Source organism: Corvus cornix, chromosome 12, assembly GCF_000738735.6.
Source record: "Corvus cornix cornix isolate S_Up_H32 chromosome 12, ASM73873v5, whole genome shotgun sequence".
NCBI classification, from domain to species: Eukaryota; Metazoa; Chordata; class Aves; order Passeriformes; family Corvidae; genus Corvus; species Corvus cornix.
Window position 1 is genome coordinate 11,472,668 of NC_046342.1, and position 18,218 is coordinate 11,490,885.

General features: G+C 45.1%; 1 protein-coding gene across 3 annotated transcripts in view; it reads left to right on the top strand.

Annotated features, from left to right (window-relative positions):
* The window catches only part of SETD5 (SET domain containing 5), a 65,957-nt gene extending 47,780 nt beyond the window's left edge, over positions 1-18,177 (top strand). For 2 of the 3 annotated variants that reach the window (XM_039559329.1, XM_039559327.1), the window contains exons 17-24: positions 2,030-2,159; positions 3,355-3,608; positions 5,957-6,013; positions 7,448-7,915; positions 9,596-9,882; positions 12,547-12,680; positions 15,594-15,667; positions 15,856-18,177. In XM_039559329.1, coding sequence (XP_039415263.1) covers positions 2,030-2,159; positions 3,355-3,608; positions 5,957-6,013; positions 7,448-7,915; positions 9,596-9,882; positions 12,547-12,680; positions 15,594-15,667; positions 15,856-16,455 — 2,004 coding nt within the window. In that variant the 3' untranslated portion in view covers positions 16,456-18,177. The remainder of the gene's footprint in view (positions 1-2,029; positions 2,160-3,354; positions 3,609-5,956; positions 6,014-7,447; positions 7,916-9,595; positions 9,883-12,546; positions 12,681-15,593; positions 15,668-15,855) is intronic. The other variant, XM_039559328.1, reaches the window with a different exon arrangement.
* The last annotated feature ends 41 nt before the right edge of the window (positions 18,178-18,218 follow it).

Sequence of the window (18,218 nt, forward strand, 5' to 3'; positions counted from 1 at the left end):
TGTGTCTTCTAACCTGTACCCATTTTCTGCATCCCATTGTGGCTGAGTTTTCTCTGACAGTTTGATTTAAGCTCATATCCGGTTCATGATTTTGTATGTTTGTTAGAACAACCCATTAGTTTTCTAGCCTGTAATTGTAGAAGTGATTGTTCTAGCCTGTGTTAAGCTGTGTTATGTTTTTCCCTATCCATTTCCAAGTTTAGTAGGAAAATCATTAATGGTGTCATCTAGCATTCTTGTTTCTTAATCTGAAAATTTAAATACCCTGCGTATTCCATTAAATAGTTAATAAAGTACTGAAAGTTGCTGTGTCCAGAACAGATGTTGCAGAAATAATTTGTTAGATTTCTACTTTTTGACCGTAAATAGTTTTTGACTGTTAACTGTTCTAGTGAGGGGTTTCATCCATTTCATAGGAGATCCCTGGCTTTTTCTTGGAAAATGCTTTTCAGCATTTGGTGGTTTTATGACTTAACAGTCTGGAGATGTAGAAGTCTGCTTCTCATGTTCAGGAATGTTTAGAAAACTCACAGGGAACACCTCCTTTTCAGCCAGCTGAGGTCTAGAAATGGTCCAGAACTCGATGATACACTCTCTCAAGACCTGATATCTGTCTTGTCTACTTTTGACTACTCAGCCAAGGAGGTTGATTATAAAGGCTGTTGAAATAGATCACATATTTTCTTGGATTGTCAGCAGGCTTCATCCTTAAACTACTGAGAACTGTGCCAAAAAACTCAGCTGATGATGTCAGTTTGCATCCAAAGCATGGCAGTGTCTGAACCTCGCAAGGAAACTGAACTGTAACCTGCTCTCACGTTAATCACACACTGTGCAGTGACTTGGCTGTCAGATCAGATGCCACGTTTGAGGTAGAGGTGCTCCAGACTGGCTGGCACTTCTCCCTTTTCCTGGCGGCCACAGTGGAATCCTTGAGTTACATTTGAACAGAGAAGAAGCGTCTGCTGTACAGTAGTGAAGCCCAACAAAATAGATCCTGTCACCTGCTCTTCATCCTCGCATTGAAGTTTTCACTTTGAGGATTGTGGCCACTGAGTTTGTGATGTTCTTTCACGATAGCTTTGAGGAATCATAAGACACATGTGTATCTCTAATAGGATACACATTGCTGGCATGCAGATGAACTGTGGATTGCTGAAAGGTAAAAGTACAATTTCAAACCTCTCTAGGACAAGAAGTGTCTGGTAAAGTGAATCCTCTGGGTAAACTATACAAATGAAAATTGCTGTTTGCATTTTTTCTGCAGTTTGCTGTCATTTCACTGGATCACTTGAGTGTTTTCCCATATATTGTGGCAGTTATCTTTATAGTAGAGTAAGCAAAGGTTCCTGCCTGCCATCAGGAGTCAGTTTGTATCAAGATACAGGGCTAGCACACGCACTGCAGCAGCTGATTTGCTGAGGCTTCAGTTCATGTTTGCTCATGTGAGATGTGAAACATTCTTAATTGTCCACGTTCAGAAGACCACTGTGACTTGTCTTTTTTATTAGTAGCTGAAGAAAAGATTTGCTTTTATTATTCTTTTCTTGGTTTACCCTCCTTGAAAACTGCTGCTTGCATTTTAATCAGATTTTTTTTTTTTTTTTGCTCAAATTTGCTCTCCTGGGCAGGAAACATTTTTTGCAAAAATCAGTGGTTGTAGAGAGTTCATTATATTTGTGTCCCTTTTCTTCTAAATTATGATTGTTTTTAATAGTTTTAGGTGCCACTGCTCTGCATTTTTAGAGTTATAATTTGCTCTTTACTTATCTCTGTGTTACTGCTGATGACTGCTGCTCCCAGAACCCATGTCAGGAAGGGCACAGCCCCACCACAGTAGGTGGTGGGCTCAGTGCTGACAGCTGTGTTCTAACGCGCTCTCGCCTGAGTGCATGCCAGCCAGGTTACCCTGGGCTTCTGAGCAGCCTGCCCTGCTCCACACAAGTGTAGGAGTTGGAGTGTTATCCTGCAGGATTGCAGAGAAAGTACCCGAGGAGTTTCACGTTTATGTAGTCTCGTTCTGTTTCAGCGCTGGATCAAACAAGCCCTGGAAGAGGGAATGACTCAGACCTCACCAGCTCCACAAGAGAACAGAACCCAGTGTCTATACCAAAGCAACGAGAACAGCAGCTCCTCCAGCATCTGCAAAGATGATACAGGTGAGTGCTCAGCACCATCAGGGCAGCACGGGCACTGGAGTCAGACTGGCAAAGGTGCTGAATACCAAAGGCAGCTGTACAAGTGACATCTTAATGTGTCCTGCTGCCTGATGGCACAGCTTTAGGGTAGGTGAGAATGTTGCTTTGCCGTTCATTCCAATTTCTGCAGACCCATTGTAGCTTGAGCATCTGTGAAGTTTCTCAGTATTTTCCTGAGAAAAGATAATCATAACATTGCATTATCAGTCTCGGTTCTCTGAGATCTCTTGTACACTGGAAGGGTGGGGGTAGACAGAAGAGGGCTCGGCATCATCTCTTTGCAGCAAGATGCTGTTAGAACTAAATACCTGCTGAGTGTAGGAAGGTGTAGCAAAGTCTTACGGGCACATGTGTAATAAACAAATGACTAAGTAAGTCTCAAGGATGGAGAAGCTAAAATCTATGAGTAAAGCAGTAGAATGGTTAAATATTTTGTCTGAATTTACAGAGAAAGAGAGTGAAGATCAGCCCAGTCAGGGATCAGTTTTCCAAGCATGACAGACAGGAAGCTAGACACCACACAGATAATACAAATTTGATTATTGAAAGGTTAGATGAATAGGAAGTGAACAGAACACCAAAACCAATAAATGTACATCTCGAGGAAGACCTAACCTGTAGAATTTACTGGTGATTTGTTCAGGTTTTTTTAAACTAAGCATCAAAAAAGATTATTATTTTGAAGAGAGATAGGCCTGAGGGAAAGGCTTTAATCCTTTGTGGAAATGGAAATGTGCTTGGGCTGTATTGATGTAGCCCATAGGGAGCTGTTAGGTTCAGTTAATGATAACTGAGCTGCCTCTGGTTTGTTTGTAAGAATCACAGTGACATGTCCTCTGACCTCTCTCCTCTATTCTCCTTTCCCCTTTTTAACCTTTCCTGTCTTCCTTTCCCCAAGCTCCCTCTTATGCTTGCTTCTAGTTGAAATATTTGCTTTCCTTGTTCACTGCATGTTCCTGATTATGTATTGTTCTGTTACCAGTATCTAGGCACTGATATTGAAGTAATTCAGAGGTACTTAATTTTCAGGAGTCTTTTGTAGTTGCATTGAAGACTCCCGGGCTTCATTTGGGCTGGGAGTAGGGGGAAGAAGACAACTTGTGATTTTTTCACGGTCAGTGGTTCAGCCGTGTCCTCAGCTCAGTTTGTGTTTCAGACTTGCTGAGTCCCCTGAAGAAATGGAAGTCTCGCTACTTGATGGAGCAAAACGTGAAGAAGTTGCTGCGGCCGCTGTCTCCTGTCACTCCCCCGCCTCCCGTCCCTTCGGTCCCCGGCTCCGCCAGCCCACAGCTGGCCACGCCCTGCTCGTCGCTGCCCGGGGAGGAGGAGACGCGCAATGGTTACGGCATCATGTTCTCACCCATCCCCTCTCTGGCTACCAGCCGCTGCAATACTCCACTACAGTTCGAGGTAAGTCTGCCCGGGACTGAGTGTGCTAAAAAGAAAGGAACAGCAATATTTGCAGCAGAGGCAGCACTAGGGACGCTTCCTTTTTGAGTGTGTATTTCTGGGCAGCATCATGATCTTAGCCTCAAGAGCACTGCTGCCTTTCTCTTCACTTCTGGGCAGATCTCCTGCTCTGTGAATTGTCAAACTTCACTACAGCCCAGCCTCCCCTCACTTTGTAGCTATCAGTAACATTAGTCTTACCTTTTTTCTATTTCTGCTGAGTAGCTCCTAAATTTCTCAGGTTTTTCAGTGATCTTTAATCATCTTCCCCACTTCAGATCTCTCTGCCTATGTGATTTTCAATTCCCCCTTCTTCCAAAGAGTACAAGTGTTCCTTCCATTTCTCAGAGGCTGTAAGACATCCTTGGCTCCTCTTTCCCCAAAGAGCTTTCACTAACCCCAAGTATGGTAGTGATACTTCACGTCATCTTCCACTATATTCTTTCGTTTTCTTTAAGTGGACTGGGTAGAAGGAAATTGCCTTAATAGCTTTGATTTCTTGATAGTTTCCTTCTGCAAAAATTAGCAGAATTAATGAGCGGGCTGTGTATGTGGTTTCCATTGCTCTAAACTCTTTGGGAGAGTTACCAGTATTCATCCAGTCAGGACCCTCCACTCTGTGCCTGTAAATAGGAATCATGTTGTTTGCAGGTTTTGTTTTATTCTCTAGTATTGCATATTTTCATTAAAAAAACCTCATGAAAGACTTCAGGCCAGCTGCTCATACTCTGCCAGTTAGAACCATTTAAAAAAACAGTGCAGTGATGGCCTGCTCCACACCAGGGACTACCCTGCAGGAATCCCTCATCTGTTTTGCAACAGGGCAAATATTCCTTTGTGGTACTTTTAGCTTAGCATGCTTTGATTACTTTGTTTGAGAGCCCTTTCTTGTAAGCTGTTTGAGAGGCAGCTGTGTAGAGTTTAGCAGGGAAGATTGTGGTGTGTTGAGGAGAGAGATGAAAGACTCTTTCAGGCAGAAAGAGCTTTACTGGAAACAATCCTTACCCTTGCAGTGGTTGAGGTGGCAGATCAGGGCAGTGTTGCCATGAACCTTCACAGTCTAATCACTCCTTTCCTGTCCCATCTTAGTGTTAATTAGCCTTAATTTCACTGGTTATCTATATCTTACTTGCCTTTTACCTTTTTTCCTCTTGAAAAGAATTCACTAACTCACTGGACCACAGTTTTAATGAGTGACTGAATCTCCCCAAGTATAAACCTGTGGCACTGTGGTGAGAGAGTAACAGAAAAATTCTTCCATCAATTCACAAGCTTCCTCAAGCAAGCAGAAGTTGTGACTTGGCATCTTGTCTTGCTGGGAAATACATTTTTTGAAAGCTTTTAAGAAACTTCCTTCTTGACTGATTTCCTAGCTCTTTCTATAAAACTTTTATCACAAGCCTGTGAAGCTCTCTTTGCCAGGTTTTTACAGATTGAGGTTTTTTGGACTCAGTTTTGTGATCTTTTTAGAGTGGAAACAAATTAAAGGATGCTTGGTCCCTCCATATTCATAAGTGGCCAGAAGCATGATGACATAGCTCTAGCTTTTTTTGTGGAGTTTGTCAGAAGTTTTTGTTAAGAAATTTCTGAGATTCCTCAGTTTTCTGGGGTTTTCTACTTAGCAGAAAACAGTGACTCCTGCTATATTTCTCTGAGAGCAGCATAGCTCTGGGAATCCTGCCTCTCTGATTCTATTTTAGGCCTGCTCAGTAGCATGGAAAGGGAAGTGCTCGGGAAGAGCCCTTAACTGTGCTGTCACAGGCATACACTGCCTTCACTGATAGGTGCTCAGATGATACAACATTTCATAAAGCTGGCTGCTCACACCTCTTCTCTTGACTTGAGCTGGAAAGGTAGCCCTCGGTGGATTGAGGAAGACATGTTTGTTTTATAGTATATGTCTGTGAAAGGTCATCTTAATGTTTGGGGGATCTTTACTTTCTGCGCTAAACCAAGCTTTTTTTCTCTCCTATGTTCTCAGACTAAAAACCATAAATGTCTTTCTCTGTATTCCATGGTGTGAAGTCTGATAGCATCAGAAATACAAAGAGTTAGCTGCTGCTTTTCTTAACATTCATGTGCTCTGCCTTGGGTACTAAGTTGCATCATGAGATGCAGTAACCCAGTCCTATCCGTGTTTCCAGCAAGCTTTAGAAACCACTTAACCAGCCGTGATGCTGTCCAGGCTGGGGCCAGTTCTTGGGATAGTTGTTTAGAATAGCCATTGCTAACCTGTGTGCTTTTGTACGTTGTAATTGTCTCTTGACTTTTGAAGTAGATGAATAACTAGATGCTTTTCCCTCCTCTAGAACGTATCCTCCCCCGAGAGCTCCCCTGCGCATAGGCCCGAGTCCATGTCACCTGAGGTAGTTATGGCACCTGAGCTGGGAGAGTGTGGGCTGTGTGTACATGGTGGGAGGGGAAGGAGGGTTGTTCAGGCACTGGGAATAAGGGCAGAGTTTTAAACACAGTAAGGCTGAGGAGAGTTTTCAGGGTTATCACAACAAAACAAACAAATTGAAGACTGGAATTTATGATTCGCTTGTTGACCAGGCAGTGCGAAGACTTGGTATGTCTCAGCTACTGAGGTGCAGGCAAGAGATTTGGGGACCCTGGAATTACCATCACCATTTTCAGACTCAGCCCAGTCCATGAGTGGTCTGTGAAATTTACTGAATAGTGACCAGACGACTGCTGGGGAAGGGATGGCATTCACCACTAGTTTTGACTTAAGAGCACACAGTGGTACACCTGACCTGCTCTCTTCAGCCTTGACTTATCACCTGCTCACTTGCAGACTGAAAATATTGAGGAGATGCCAAAAAGTAGTATTTTGCTTACCCGCTGACCTGTGATAAACGATGAGATGAACTACCTTGCTCAGTGCCTGTTTCATAGTAGAAAATACATGCTCATCTCCAATGTGGTGGATTACTTGGAGCCGTACTACAACAGGGGAAATGTTCTCAGCTTCAGCAGGAGGGCAGAGCTGGTGTCTGGTGCTGCTGTGGTTTTTTCCCTCTGCACTGGAATCCTGCAAAGAGGATGAAATCTTGTCAGTTGTACTCATTGTCTGAGATCCTGACATATTAATGTGGTAAAGGAGATGATTATTTTGCTGCCCTGAAGGGTTTTTGGCACTTCAGGTCGATAAATGAATATACTGTTGTATCATTGCCTAGTGCTCCAGAAACTCTGATAGCACAAAGATGATGCCATTGTGGTTTTTTTGGAAATTTTAAAATGTAAAAATGCAGTAAAAATTAAATGAATGTACTATTGTTAGAGATTTACAAAGCTCACAATGAATGAAAACAAATGGCTTAGAGGTCTTGGGTATGTTATTGTTAGGAAGTTAGCAGTGGCTGACTTGGGACAGGCAAGAACTTGGCTAATAAAACAGCAGAAGGACAGCAAATCTGTTCTGTTCTTTCCTGGCTACTGCTCTGTGTTAACATCAACTCGGGGATGTATGAGGCAATTGAAAATGCTGGGTTTAATTCATTAACTGCCTGGGGATAGTGTTGAGCCTTATCCTCTTGCTGCAGAAAGACTGCTGAAGGGGAAAGGGCGTCCCGTATTGGACAGCTCAACTGATCATTGTTTAGTCTCAGGCATTCCCCTGTGGAATGAGCAGAACAGTGCAGAAAAGAACCAAAGGGGTAATCAGAAAGGAACAGGGAAGCAGGAAGCTAGCATTGTACAGAGGATTTTCTGACTTAAATTTTTCTCCCTACCCTTGCTTGATCCTTTTGCTGACTACACCCCCCCCCCTTCTATATCCTTCTCGGATTTTCCAGGTCTGCCTCCGATCCGACCTGGATTTGAAGGGTGGGTACCTGGATTCCAGTGCAAACACCTGCCAGGAACGGCCATCGCTGCTCAGCTTTGGATCCTCTGATGTGGCTCCACAATCCTCCATAAACTCTACTTCAGAGATGAACTTCCCAGGGAAAAGTGGGGAAGCACAGATGCTGCTACGAAGCTCTGATCAGGCTTTTCGGACAGAGTTTAATTTAATGTATGCCTTCTCCCCGTTGAACGCTATGCCACGTGTGGATGGGCTGTTGCGGGGGTCTCCTCCATTGGGAGAGAGGAAGCCAATGAATTCAGAAGCAGGCTGCTGCAGCTCTCCTGCTGAAGGGTATTTCAGCAGACATGAGTCAGGGCTGCTCAAAGAGACAGCGCATGGATCCATGTCCCCCTGCGGCGAGAGGGCTTGTGAAGGTGCCAGAGCTGCTCCCCAGAATCCGCCACAAAGGAAGAAGGCAAGTACTCCCGTAAAAGAAATTCTTAGATTGCCATGATGTTTGCAGTTCCCACTCAGGTTCCTGCAAAGACTTACAGGGAGAACAAATAGAGTCTGGGCGAGTTATTCAGGCATCCAGTGCCTGCATGAAAACAGTTGTTACAACTGCGAGAGCTACCCTTTAGGCAAGATTTTGATGTGAGAAGTGTAAAAAAAAACACCACAGTGAAAATACCTCTTCTGGATCACAGAAAAGAGAGCAGGATGCTGGCAGTTTTCATCAACAGTTGTTAAACTGAGACAAGACCCAGAGCAGTAACACAGTGCAGCTGTACAGCTGGTGGAGGTGTTATTTATCAGGATGAAAAGGGTCCTTATTAGGAAGGAGGGTCTAATGTTTCAAAAGAAAACATAGGCTGTTTATTAGAACATATTAGAACATTTCCATACCATTGCAAAGAAAGTAAGATGAAGGTTATTTAAATTTTAGCGCTTTGAAACTAAGAACACAGGAATCTAGTGTAACAAAAGCAAATACATATTGGTTTCTTACAACAGGCCAGTGACCCTCATGGGACTAAAACTGAGGTAAAATGTTAAGTCAAGGTGGTGCTGTGATAAAACTTGGTACTCATGGGATAAATATCAGTGCCTTTTCCTGTGCTTGGATTTCTTTCTTTATGGCAAGTGTGGTAGCTCAGATCACTTGTGTAAGAGTCCAGCTGGCTTGAATATCTTATTTCCTTTCCATTTCTGGAGTCTCTTGATTTTTTTTTTTCCCTTTGGTTTTTCTTTTAAAATTACACGTACTGTAAAACCTTCATATGTTGAGTTACTTTTGGAAATACCCTGTTCAATATTTTTGCATCATAAAGCCTTCTGTACAGGCATTGAGTCATAGCTGATAAATTCCTCAGCAGAGCTGCCTTCTGTGGGTCCTTTATGGCTCTGTACCTTATAGTAACTCTGAAGGAAGGCACACTGAAGGGTAAGTGCTCAGCTGGAAATATTTGTGTCTTTTTGGTTCTGCTGACGTTGTGTTCCGAGGCTACTCTATCTTTGGTTGGTGTCTTTGACAAATCTGAGACTGTTTTGCCCAAAACACATTCTACCTTTGCTACAAGCAGTTTGTTTTGGTGGTAGTGCCGGAAGTTTGCAATGTCTCCATAGCAGGAACCTGCTCTAAGCAAAACAAAGTTCTGTGCAAAGCTTCACCAAGCTTTTAGTGTTAATGTGGGTGAACTAGTACAGATGAACTGGGCATTGAAGATACCAGTTCTGTGAAGAAGACTCTTATTACCTGTTTTGGGGATGTGCAGATATTGAAAGAAAATTACATAATGTCATGAACCAGAGAGAGCATATGTTTTGAGAGGAGGGAGGTTTAGAGGCTTGATACTTGAATATGCATATCCTCAAGTAATGTGAAAATCCAGGTGGCTAGAGAAGCAAACGAGCTGGATGTTTCTGCTGAGTATTGGTCGTAAAAAGTAAAAGGTGGGTGATCATGGCAGTCTGAATTTGCACCACTTAGCTCTTTTCTGGAGTGCCTGCAGATCCATCAGGAGTTGATAATCCCAATATGCTTTTTCAAGTTTTACCTGCAGACCCAGAAGAGTTATTAGACAGTGTGTGGGCCTGTTGCTCCCCCTGTCCTAGTCCTCTGTATTCCCTGACTCATGGCTATTTTCTCACCCAGGTATCGCTCCTCGAGTACCGCAAGCGGAAACAGGAGGCCAAGGAGGGCAGCGATTCCGGGCGCGGCGCAGGGACCCCCACCCGGCAGGGCAGCAGCAGCTCCGGGACTGACGCGGACGGGAATGGCCTGTCAGGCTCCGCAGCACGAACTCCGTCCTCCCCACAAAGTGGCTTCTCCCCTTCTCATCCCTCCCTGCCTCACGTAGAGGACATCAGCCCACCAGACTCGAGGGGCTGTAGTTCCTCATCATCGCTCAGTAAATCCCAGGAGAGCATCAGCAGTAGGTGGTGAGTGTTATCCTTCCAAGCAAGTCTGAGATTGCTCCACAGGGAAGAACCGAACTCCCCGGGGGGCATTTCCATAATAATATGTGCAGTGAGATGGATTCATTTGGGTCTCTTGGTATTGTTCTGTTTCGTAATTGCTAAACAACTGTGAAGGATACCAGTACTCTTCTCAGCCTGTCTTTTAGTTCTTGGTTTAGATATCCGAAATCTGTCTTGAAAAGTACAAAGTTAAACAGTTGTTGCTCTTCCACCGGTTCCCTTTTGAGGTCTTGGGTTGTAAGGTCTTGTCTTGCCCAGGCAATGAAAATCTAATTCAGGTCTTTTTTTTGCTGAACCTTCACTCTTTTTGGGCATGTGTGATACTTAAGTCCACTCCTGTTCTGAAGGAAAACTCACAGGCGTCTGCAGCCTTTGCATTTGAGAAGCAGGGACTGCGCAACAGCTCCAGCTTTGCTAATGTACCAGACTCTGGTCAGTGGTGTGCCTAAGGCATGGACAAAACACCTTTATGATGGTTACCATGAGAAGGTTTGATAAGGGGAAAGGCTGGTCTTCAAAAACATTTGAACCTGGTCCAAAATATGAACTAGTGCACTGAATTGCCGAGTGTGGCATTATAGTGCCAGTGATGGCTGGGATGTTCTGCTGACTGGAGCTGTGTAGGGCACTGGCTCTGCTGCTCTGGAGTCAGGTTCTGGTCATGCACACCACCAGCAGAAAGGCACACACAGACACACACCCCCCTTTCCTGATGCTGATCTCTACATACGTGGTTGGGTCATTGCTGGAGTAATGGCAGGGGGTGGCACGAGGAGAGATGCAAAGCAGTGCTGAGGGCAGTGAGAAGTATGAAGTTTGTGTTGAAAGCACTTGGGTGAATTTGTAAGAGTAATAAATCTGTTTCCTTCCTTTTTTCATCACTTTTCAAGCAGAGTTTAATAGAAACAATTTGTCCTCTCTGACAGTTTTCCGTCTACCAGATATTGGGACTGCCCACAGCTGAGGCAGTCTGCTAATGATTAGTTTATCATCATTACTTTATTTTCAAATATGCTATAAAAGTGGTAATAGCCCATGTCGTTCTCCTCCTGTGCTCCTTTCTTCTGCCTGTAAAAGAGCAGAAAAAACGCCAACCAGCTGAATGAACTAAAACTATTTCAGGATGAGGTGTCAGTGTGGCATGCTTGCTTTAGTACCATTTTTTATGTTCTGTGAGCTTCATCTGGTGCTCCCTCAGCAGGTGTTGCTCTGGCTTCAGTTTCCCACATAGTTTCAGGAGTTAAGTATTGTGTGGGAATAAAGATCCTATTGTTATGGGACGCTGGATATAAAGTTGAAACCATGCTGATACATTTTGAATGGGATTAAGCAGATTTGCTGCCTTTAAAATTCTTGGGTTTCTGTGTTTTAATGGGCACAGCTGACAAACGTACACTCACCTTCTACTTTTAAAAAATGCATTAGAACCTGTTACTGAGCTAAAGTGACCCAGTTTCATCTTTCACTCTGTGTGCTTACAAATCAGATACATTTCCAGACATTCATAATAATATTAGGAACAGACAGAATTGGTGAGAACTAAAATTCCATGCCTTAATTTGTAGACTTTTCCAGATTTTTGCTGAATTCTGCAATAATTGACAATAGCTTTCATTTAAAAAAAAGGGTTTGTCTATTTCAGTTGCCAGGATAAAGCCATCACAATGTAAACAGATGTGCTGCTGCTCAGTAAACCCAGCCTTGCAGAAAACAAGTCTCCAAGCAAACAAAATAATAAAAAAACCCTAATGTAAAGCACAGTTTTCAATATGTCTTAAAAAAAATTAAATACAGAAGTCAGTTAATATGCTGAGCATTTAATATAATCTAAATATTTAAATTCAGGCATTTTTAAGGCACAGACTCTTCAGTGTGCAGAGTAAAGGCATTGTAAATCCCTGGTCATGTTGGTGCTGTCTGTAGGTTAAAAGACATATTTCCAAAGAGATTTTGATAGTCCTGTGGGTGGTAGATGGAATGTTGACCCAGGGATCTGGGGTTTGTCTGTAGCTCTGTTTTTCTTCAACAGTTTGGCTTTAGGAAAGCCACTTCACCTCTTTTTCACCCTTGGGCAAGACACTTATAAAATAGAACAATATCTAGCACTAATCATGAGTGGAGACATTTCACAGACATTGTACAAAATAAACAGGACAAAGTGGCATTAGTGGGCAAAATGGCCCAGCTAGCTCTGCTCAGGAGTATTGCAGTATCCAACTATATTGTCTTGGCACATATTATCATAAAGGTATTGAGTTTGCTTCTTCTTAGTTTGAATGAAAATAATTATGCAGAATAACTGCAGTTAATCTTAAGCCAATACCAGGATTTTCAAAACAGTGTTGAATCTCAAAACAATTTTTCTGTAACCAGGTGATTTACTGAACTGGATGCTTATACCATGTTTTTGATTAAAGGCTTGGTGTTCTGAGGGCAGTGGCATCATGGTAGCCAGGGATCAGCAGTCTGAAATCCCACTGGAGCTTTTTTACATGGCAAAAGCAGTTCAGAAGTTTGTTCCTCATCTGTCTAAAGAGCTGGTGGTCTCTGAACCCTTGTGCATTGGTCATGTTGCTCTCAGCTGTGTCACAGCAGTCCTCAGCTGTTCCTGGGGTTTTGTTGCAGGATGGTCCCGACATCGGTGGAGAGGCTGCGGGAGGGCCGGGGGATGCTGGAGAAGGTGCTGCGGAGCGGCGCAAAGGTGTCCCAGAGACACGAATCCTCCCCGACCCGGGACAGTGCTCTTGAGAGAGATGCAGGTAGGATGGTGAAACTTTGGGACATTTGGTTGGTGGGAAGTGATGTGCTTGGATAACTTTGCCAACTTGTCTGTGAAGTTGGCTAGTTGTACCTTCATCTTTAATATTATCAAAGCTGCCTTCTGCAAACCATACTTTACTGTTATTGGTATATTGCTTGAGCCTGTATCCCTGTTCTGTTAGACCTGGAAGACCTCTGGATTTTTCCAGGGATTGAATTCAAGACTGCCTGCACGTTGACTCTGACAGGGACAGCTTCTTTATCCTTGGGCAGATGGGTTAGCACTTCCTATGCTCTGAAAGAGCTATCATTTAATGCTCATTGGGTGAACATTCAGACAAGTGTATTACCTTGTTTCTGAGCATTTTACGGCAAGTATACATTTCCTTCATTCCAAATCAGACTTTTCCCTAGTAGCAGTAAGGCATGTTTGAGACCAGCTTTGAAAATTGACTTCTCATTTGGAGTTCTGGTTTTGTACACCTAAGTGCATTTTTTCAGTGCTTTTTCTTCACCTAGTCTTGAGAAGAAGTCCTCTTCCCTATCAAATATGTCACAGTTTCATGGGACCCCATTGGGAGTCTTTTCCCTGTCTTTCCCATACCAGTGGAAGTGGCTTTCTTGGTTATTTTTTAGAAGGGTAGGCAAAATCCAGGCTCTTGGAACAGGCCTTTGCCCAATGTAACCTGTACTGCTCTGGCTCTTCAGTGTCACATGAGAATTAGGATGGAGTTAAACTTTCATCTGCAGCAATGAATTCTTACTTGTTACATAAACCCCATCCCATTCTGAGTTGTGAAAACCTAATGCTGCAGCTGACAAAAGTAATTTTGTTTCCTTCATCCTAGCACAGCAAAGTACATTTTTTCTTCTTTTGCTTGCTCTGGCAATTTCTTCAGCAGCTTGTTTAGATTCTTGTTTAGATTCTTTGAGCCACCTCCCCTCCCCCAGTTGCTGCTCTGCTTCTTAGTGAAACAAATGGGTGGCTGAGTCCCTGCTGTTCTGGTAGCACCTGGAGGAGTTGTGAAGATGCACATTTTCACTTGATGTTGTAACAGATAATATTAACAGGAACTAAAAAATCCCAAAGTTGGAGGGTTTGCTGATGAGGCATGTAGCAATGAAATGGAATTTGTGTGCATTGCACGCTTCTGAGAACTGCAGCTGCTCTCAGCAAAACCTGTCACTTCATATATACTTTAGGTTGACACAGGCCAGTACAGCCAAGAAAAGCAGTTATTCATGTCCTTCCCTTGTGCAGGTATTGAGAATGGGGGAAGGAAATGTTGGCTCTAGCTTTTAAGTTTGCATAAAGCAAATTCAAGAAGGTCATAGTTTATTTACCCTTTGTAATTTAGTCTTTCAGTAGTCTTTAACTTGTCAAGGTTTCTTTCTGAGAACAGGCACTGCCAGTAAATTGTGCACCCCTACTGGTACGCCCAGACTTTTAAGAAACAGTCTCTTCCAGAAATCTTTTAGATTTCTTCTGATTCTCATACTCGACTTCTGTTAACCACAACGATCTCCTGGATTGAACAGTCTCTTCTTTGAGTGACTTTTTAACAAAACTTCGAATGCCCCAAACGTCTGAATTTTGCCATTCTGCAGTACTTGGAATGTCACCAAACAGCCACTTGCTGCATCGATGTCATTTCAGAAATGGAAGGTGGCACAGGACACGTGCTGGAAGCTTCAGGCCCTGGTGTCTGTGCAGGCCTGTGCCCTGAGGGAACTTCTGAGCCTCAAGAACAGACAAGAGCTACATCCAGATCCCTTTTAGCTAAGCCAGCACTGGGGTGTAGCACAGAAAGGACAATGGCAGCAGAGCCACGGACACTGCTGGCACTGATGCTTGTGCCAGTGCAGCTGGGGCAAAGCCAGACTTGTCTGGCAGAAGTACAGAGCAGACTGAGGCAGCGTGTCCTGTTTCATGACTGAGACACATCTGTCATATAAATTCGATACTAATACCGACACTGTTTCGCCAAGGCATTTCAAATGTGGCTGCTGAGAATCCCTGAGATGCTGCAGATAAACAGTTCTGTCTCATTAGTCTGCAGCAGAACTCTGATGTGAAATCATCTAGTCCCAGCAGCTTCACCCCTCCTGCAGAAAGCAGAATCACCAGCCGTGGTCACTGCAGTAAGTCCTTCTTGCCTACCCCAGGTCAAGTTCAGTGATACGGTAGGACAAGAAGCTCACCCACCCTTGAAGTGCAAGAAAGGCTTACTCTGTTGGGAAGCATTTTATCCCTCTTGGTCTTTCACGTATCAGTGTGTGCTGCTGGTGCCCTTGAAACCTCAAAGCATTTTCATCATCTTGGCCTGTTACAAAAACAGGCATTTCTGAGGTCTAAGAGTATCTGTTTGTAACAGCTCAGTTGGCTTGTAAACGTTAGTCCCCAAAATGGTAGCACGGGATGTCTGTCTTCGGAAGCGTCTGGATCTGCCTTTGAGGAAAACCTGCTGACAGAATCCTGCTGACAGCCCTCTAAGAAGGGCAGTTTTGTCTCCTGAGCTGGAACTGTATCCAGTGTTGATTCCTGTAACCACAAGTGAGTGAGAAATCGCCGAGACCTTAGAAACCATCTTCTACCTCTCATATGCTACTGAAAAGCCAGGGGAGCCCTGGGTGTATCTGTGCATTATCTCCAGGTGTGGTCGTTCAGACAGGCTGGTCCAAGGCAGGTGGGCTTTGTGATAAACCAGAGCACACTGGTATGAGGGGAGCAGCCATTCTTACACGTGTGGCTGTTCACACATGTTAAGGTTTCTCAATTGTCTTTTGCTGGGTTTCTTCAGTTTCTGAAATGCTGGTGGCTGGGGGGCTGGGCTGTGTGGTGTCATTTGAAAGGGAGCTGCTGTGGCCTTGGTCTAGGGGTTGAGGTTTAACATCTTGCCCGTACATTGCAGATGCAGCAGAAGGAGACACTCCAGAAGCCCACAAAGGACCAGCAGTTTACAGTCCTTCTCGATACAGCTACCAGGTAAATGCTTTCGTATCTTATCTGCCCATTCTGGAATAAAGCTTTTATAAGGAGGTAAGGGGGGGAAATAGGGCTTGGCTGCCATTGTTCACAGTGCTGCACCTAAGCACCTTTGGATGAGAAGCAGATAGGAAACAGGGAAGTCAGCCTGACATGCCTTTTCCTTTTTTTCCCCGTGCCTTGTTCAGCTGCTGCAGTCTGACAGTCCCCAGGCAGAATCACAGACCCTGCTCCAGCAGAGCTCCTCCCCATACAGAGGGCACCTCACGCCGTCTCCTGGATACAGCTACCGAGCAGCAGCACAGAGGACAGGACACAGCCTCTCCCATGGTTCCTCGGAAACATCCCTCTCCTCCACCTCATATTCCAGCCCTGCCCACTCGGTCTCCACAGACTCCTCTGCCCTGTTTGCAGGGAATTCGGGGTATTTCAGCAGCCAGCAGCACTCTGGCAGCATCAGCAGCAGCCTCCTGAGGAAGAGCTGCCCTGCAGCTGCCAGCCCGGCACAGCAGACAGCTGTGGACTCTCTCTCTTCCGAGTCGGGCTCCCAGCTCTGCACAGGCGTGTCGGGCTCTTCCTCCACTCCCCAAAGTGCTCGGTCACTACAGTCAGACTTGCGGACTATGAGCCTGCCGAACTCTGGGCAATCTGTTCTCTACCAGGGCTCCCGGGGCGCAGTGATTTCCAATGCACAACACTATCCACACCGCGGGGGAAGCAATGTCCATCAGTACAGACTGCAGCAGCTTCAAGGTTCTGGAGTAAAGACTCAAACAGGACTTTCCTAGGGCTGCCTGGACTTCAGGAGGACAAAACTGCCCATAGCTCCTTCCAGTCACCTCTGGAAGTGGCTCCTGGGCCGGTGTTGGGAGCTTGCACCTGATGCTGGGGTGCCAGGGGTCAGAGGCTGAGGTCTGAAATGCACGGGTGAGATTTGTGAGCAGTATTGGCCTCTGGCCTGGTAGGAGAACACAGATTTCTCTGAGGCAGAGACTGTAGCAAAGCAGTTCCCTGACATGTGGGTACATTGCAAAAACAAAAACAAACAAAAAAAGAAAAAAAAAAAAGAAAAAAAAGGAAAAAAAAAGCAAATGGTTCAAGTGCAATGACTGTGGCTCAGCCTCTGTCTCTGGTCCGTGCCCATGGCCACAGTCATTCATGCAGCATGGACACAGTTCTGAATTCAAAAGCAGTTTAAAGGAAATGTTGGGGCAAGTTAACTCCAATCTCTTTATAGGTCAGGTTCTCAGTGCGTTCTGGGGAGGGCTTTAATCCGTTACGATCATTCCAGTCACAAGCAGACGAGCGCACACGGCTGCCTTTGGGCCTGGGTCGCCACTGCCGCCGTCGGAGCTTTTTCCAGGACAACAGAGTCTCCGCAAATGCGAGCAGCACGGGAGGGGGTTGGAGTGTGTGCCTGTGGCTGCAGAGGATCCGGGGTGCGCTGTCGTGTGCTGCTTCATTGCAGGTCTGTCGTGAATGAGTGTTTAAGGTCGCTTAAGGAATCTGTGAACAGGAGCATGGCTGGGGCCGCGCTGCCACGTGCTGCCGCGCCGGGGGCTCTCTGGCTGCTGGTGCGCAATGCACAGGGGATGGCCGGGGCCTGATCAGTCAAGTGATGCTGCGGCACACGGGGGGGGCTGCAGGCAGAGGAGCAGGGGGGCTGCAAGGGGCAGTGGTGGGGTGGTGGGTGGGCACCCCGCTCTGTGCCGAGCCAGAGGTACTCCAGGCAGTGCCATGTGGGGTCTTTCCCAGCTGCTGTCACCCACCAAGCGTGGCAGGAGAGCCAGCCCAGACACAGTGTGCTGTGTGTTCAATTCCATACAATTGCCAGCTTCTTTCTCACTTGTTTACTGTAATATCGGGCGTGTTTTTATTTATCTAATTTTATATTCAGTTATAACCATAGTAGGTTAGCTAATATATGACAGGTGTCATCCCTGGTGCTGCAGTGGAACTTCTCCTTTCTCTTGGATAACACAATGCTGTGAGTCTGTCTCCCCTCTCCTTGCAGATGCACAGTCTTCTTCCTCTTTTTTTAGGACTGTTACAGATTTCTCTAATTCACAATTGAAATCAGGTGTTTGTTCAGCCTAGGGGAGACTTTTAAAATATTGAAACAAAGAGTAACTTTCTCACACTGTCTGGCTGTGAGCGTGTTGGGATGGAACTTGTCACCCCGCAGTTGGGTGTCTGTATACTGTATAAAATAGGTGTAAACTTCACTTGGCTTAGCCCTGGAGGTGCAGCCTCCCCTTTCGTGCTCTGAGCAGCACGGGGCAGGCGGGCTCTGCCCTGCCAGGTGGCGGGAGGGGGCCAGGGGGGCCCTGCCCAGAGGCTCCAGCACCTTCGGGCGCAGCAGGGGGGCAGGAGGGAGGGACCCTGGAAAGCTCTAGGAAAGGTGGGGGCTGTAGCTTCTTACTCTAGTGGAGTTTTTACACCATGCTGTAACATTTGAACTTTCACAAGAGATGTAATAATTTTGATAATAAAAATACTTAACTTGAAAACTAGTATTGTTGAATTTCTTACGACTGTGAGCGCCAGTGCC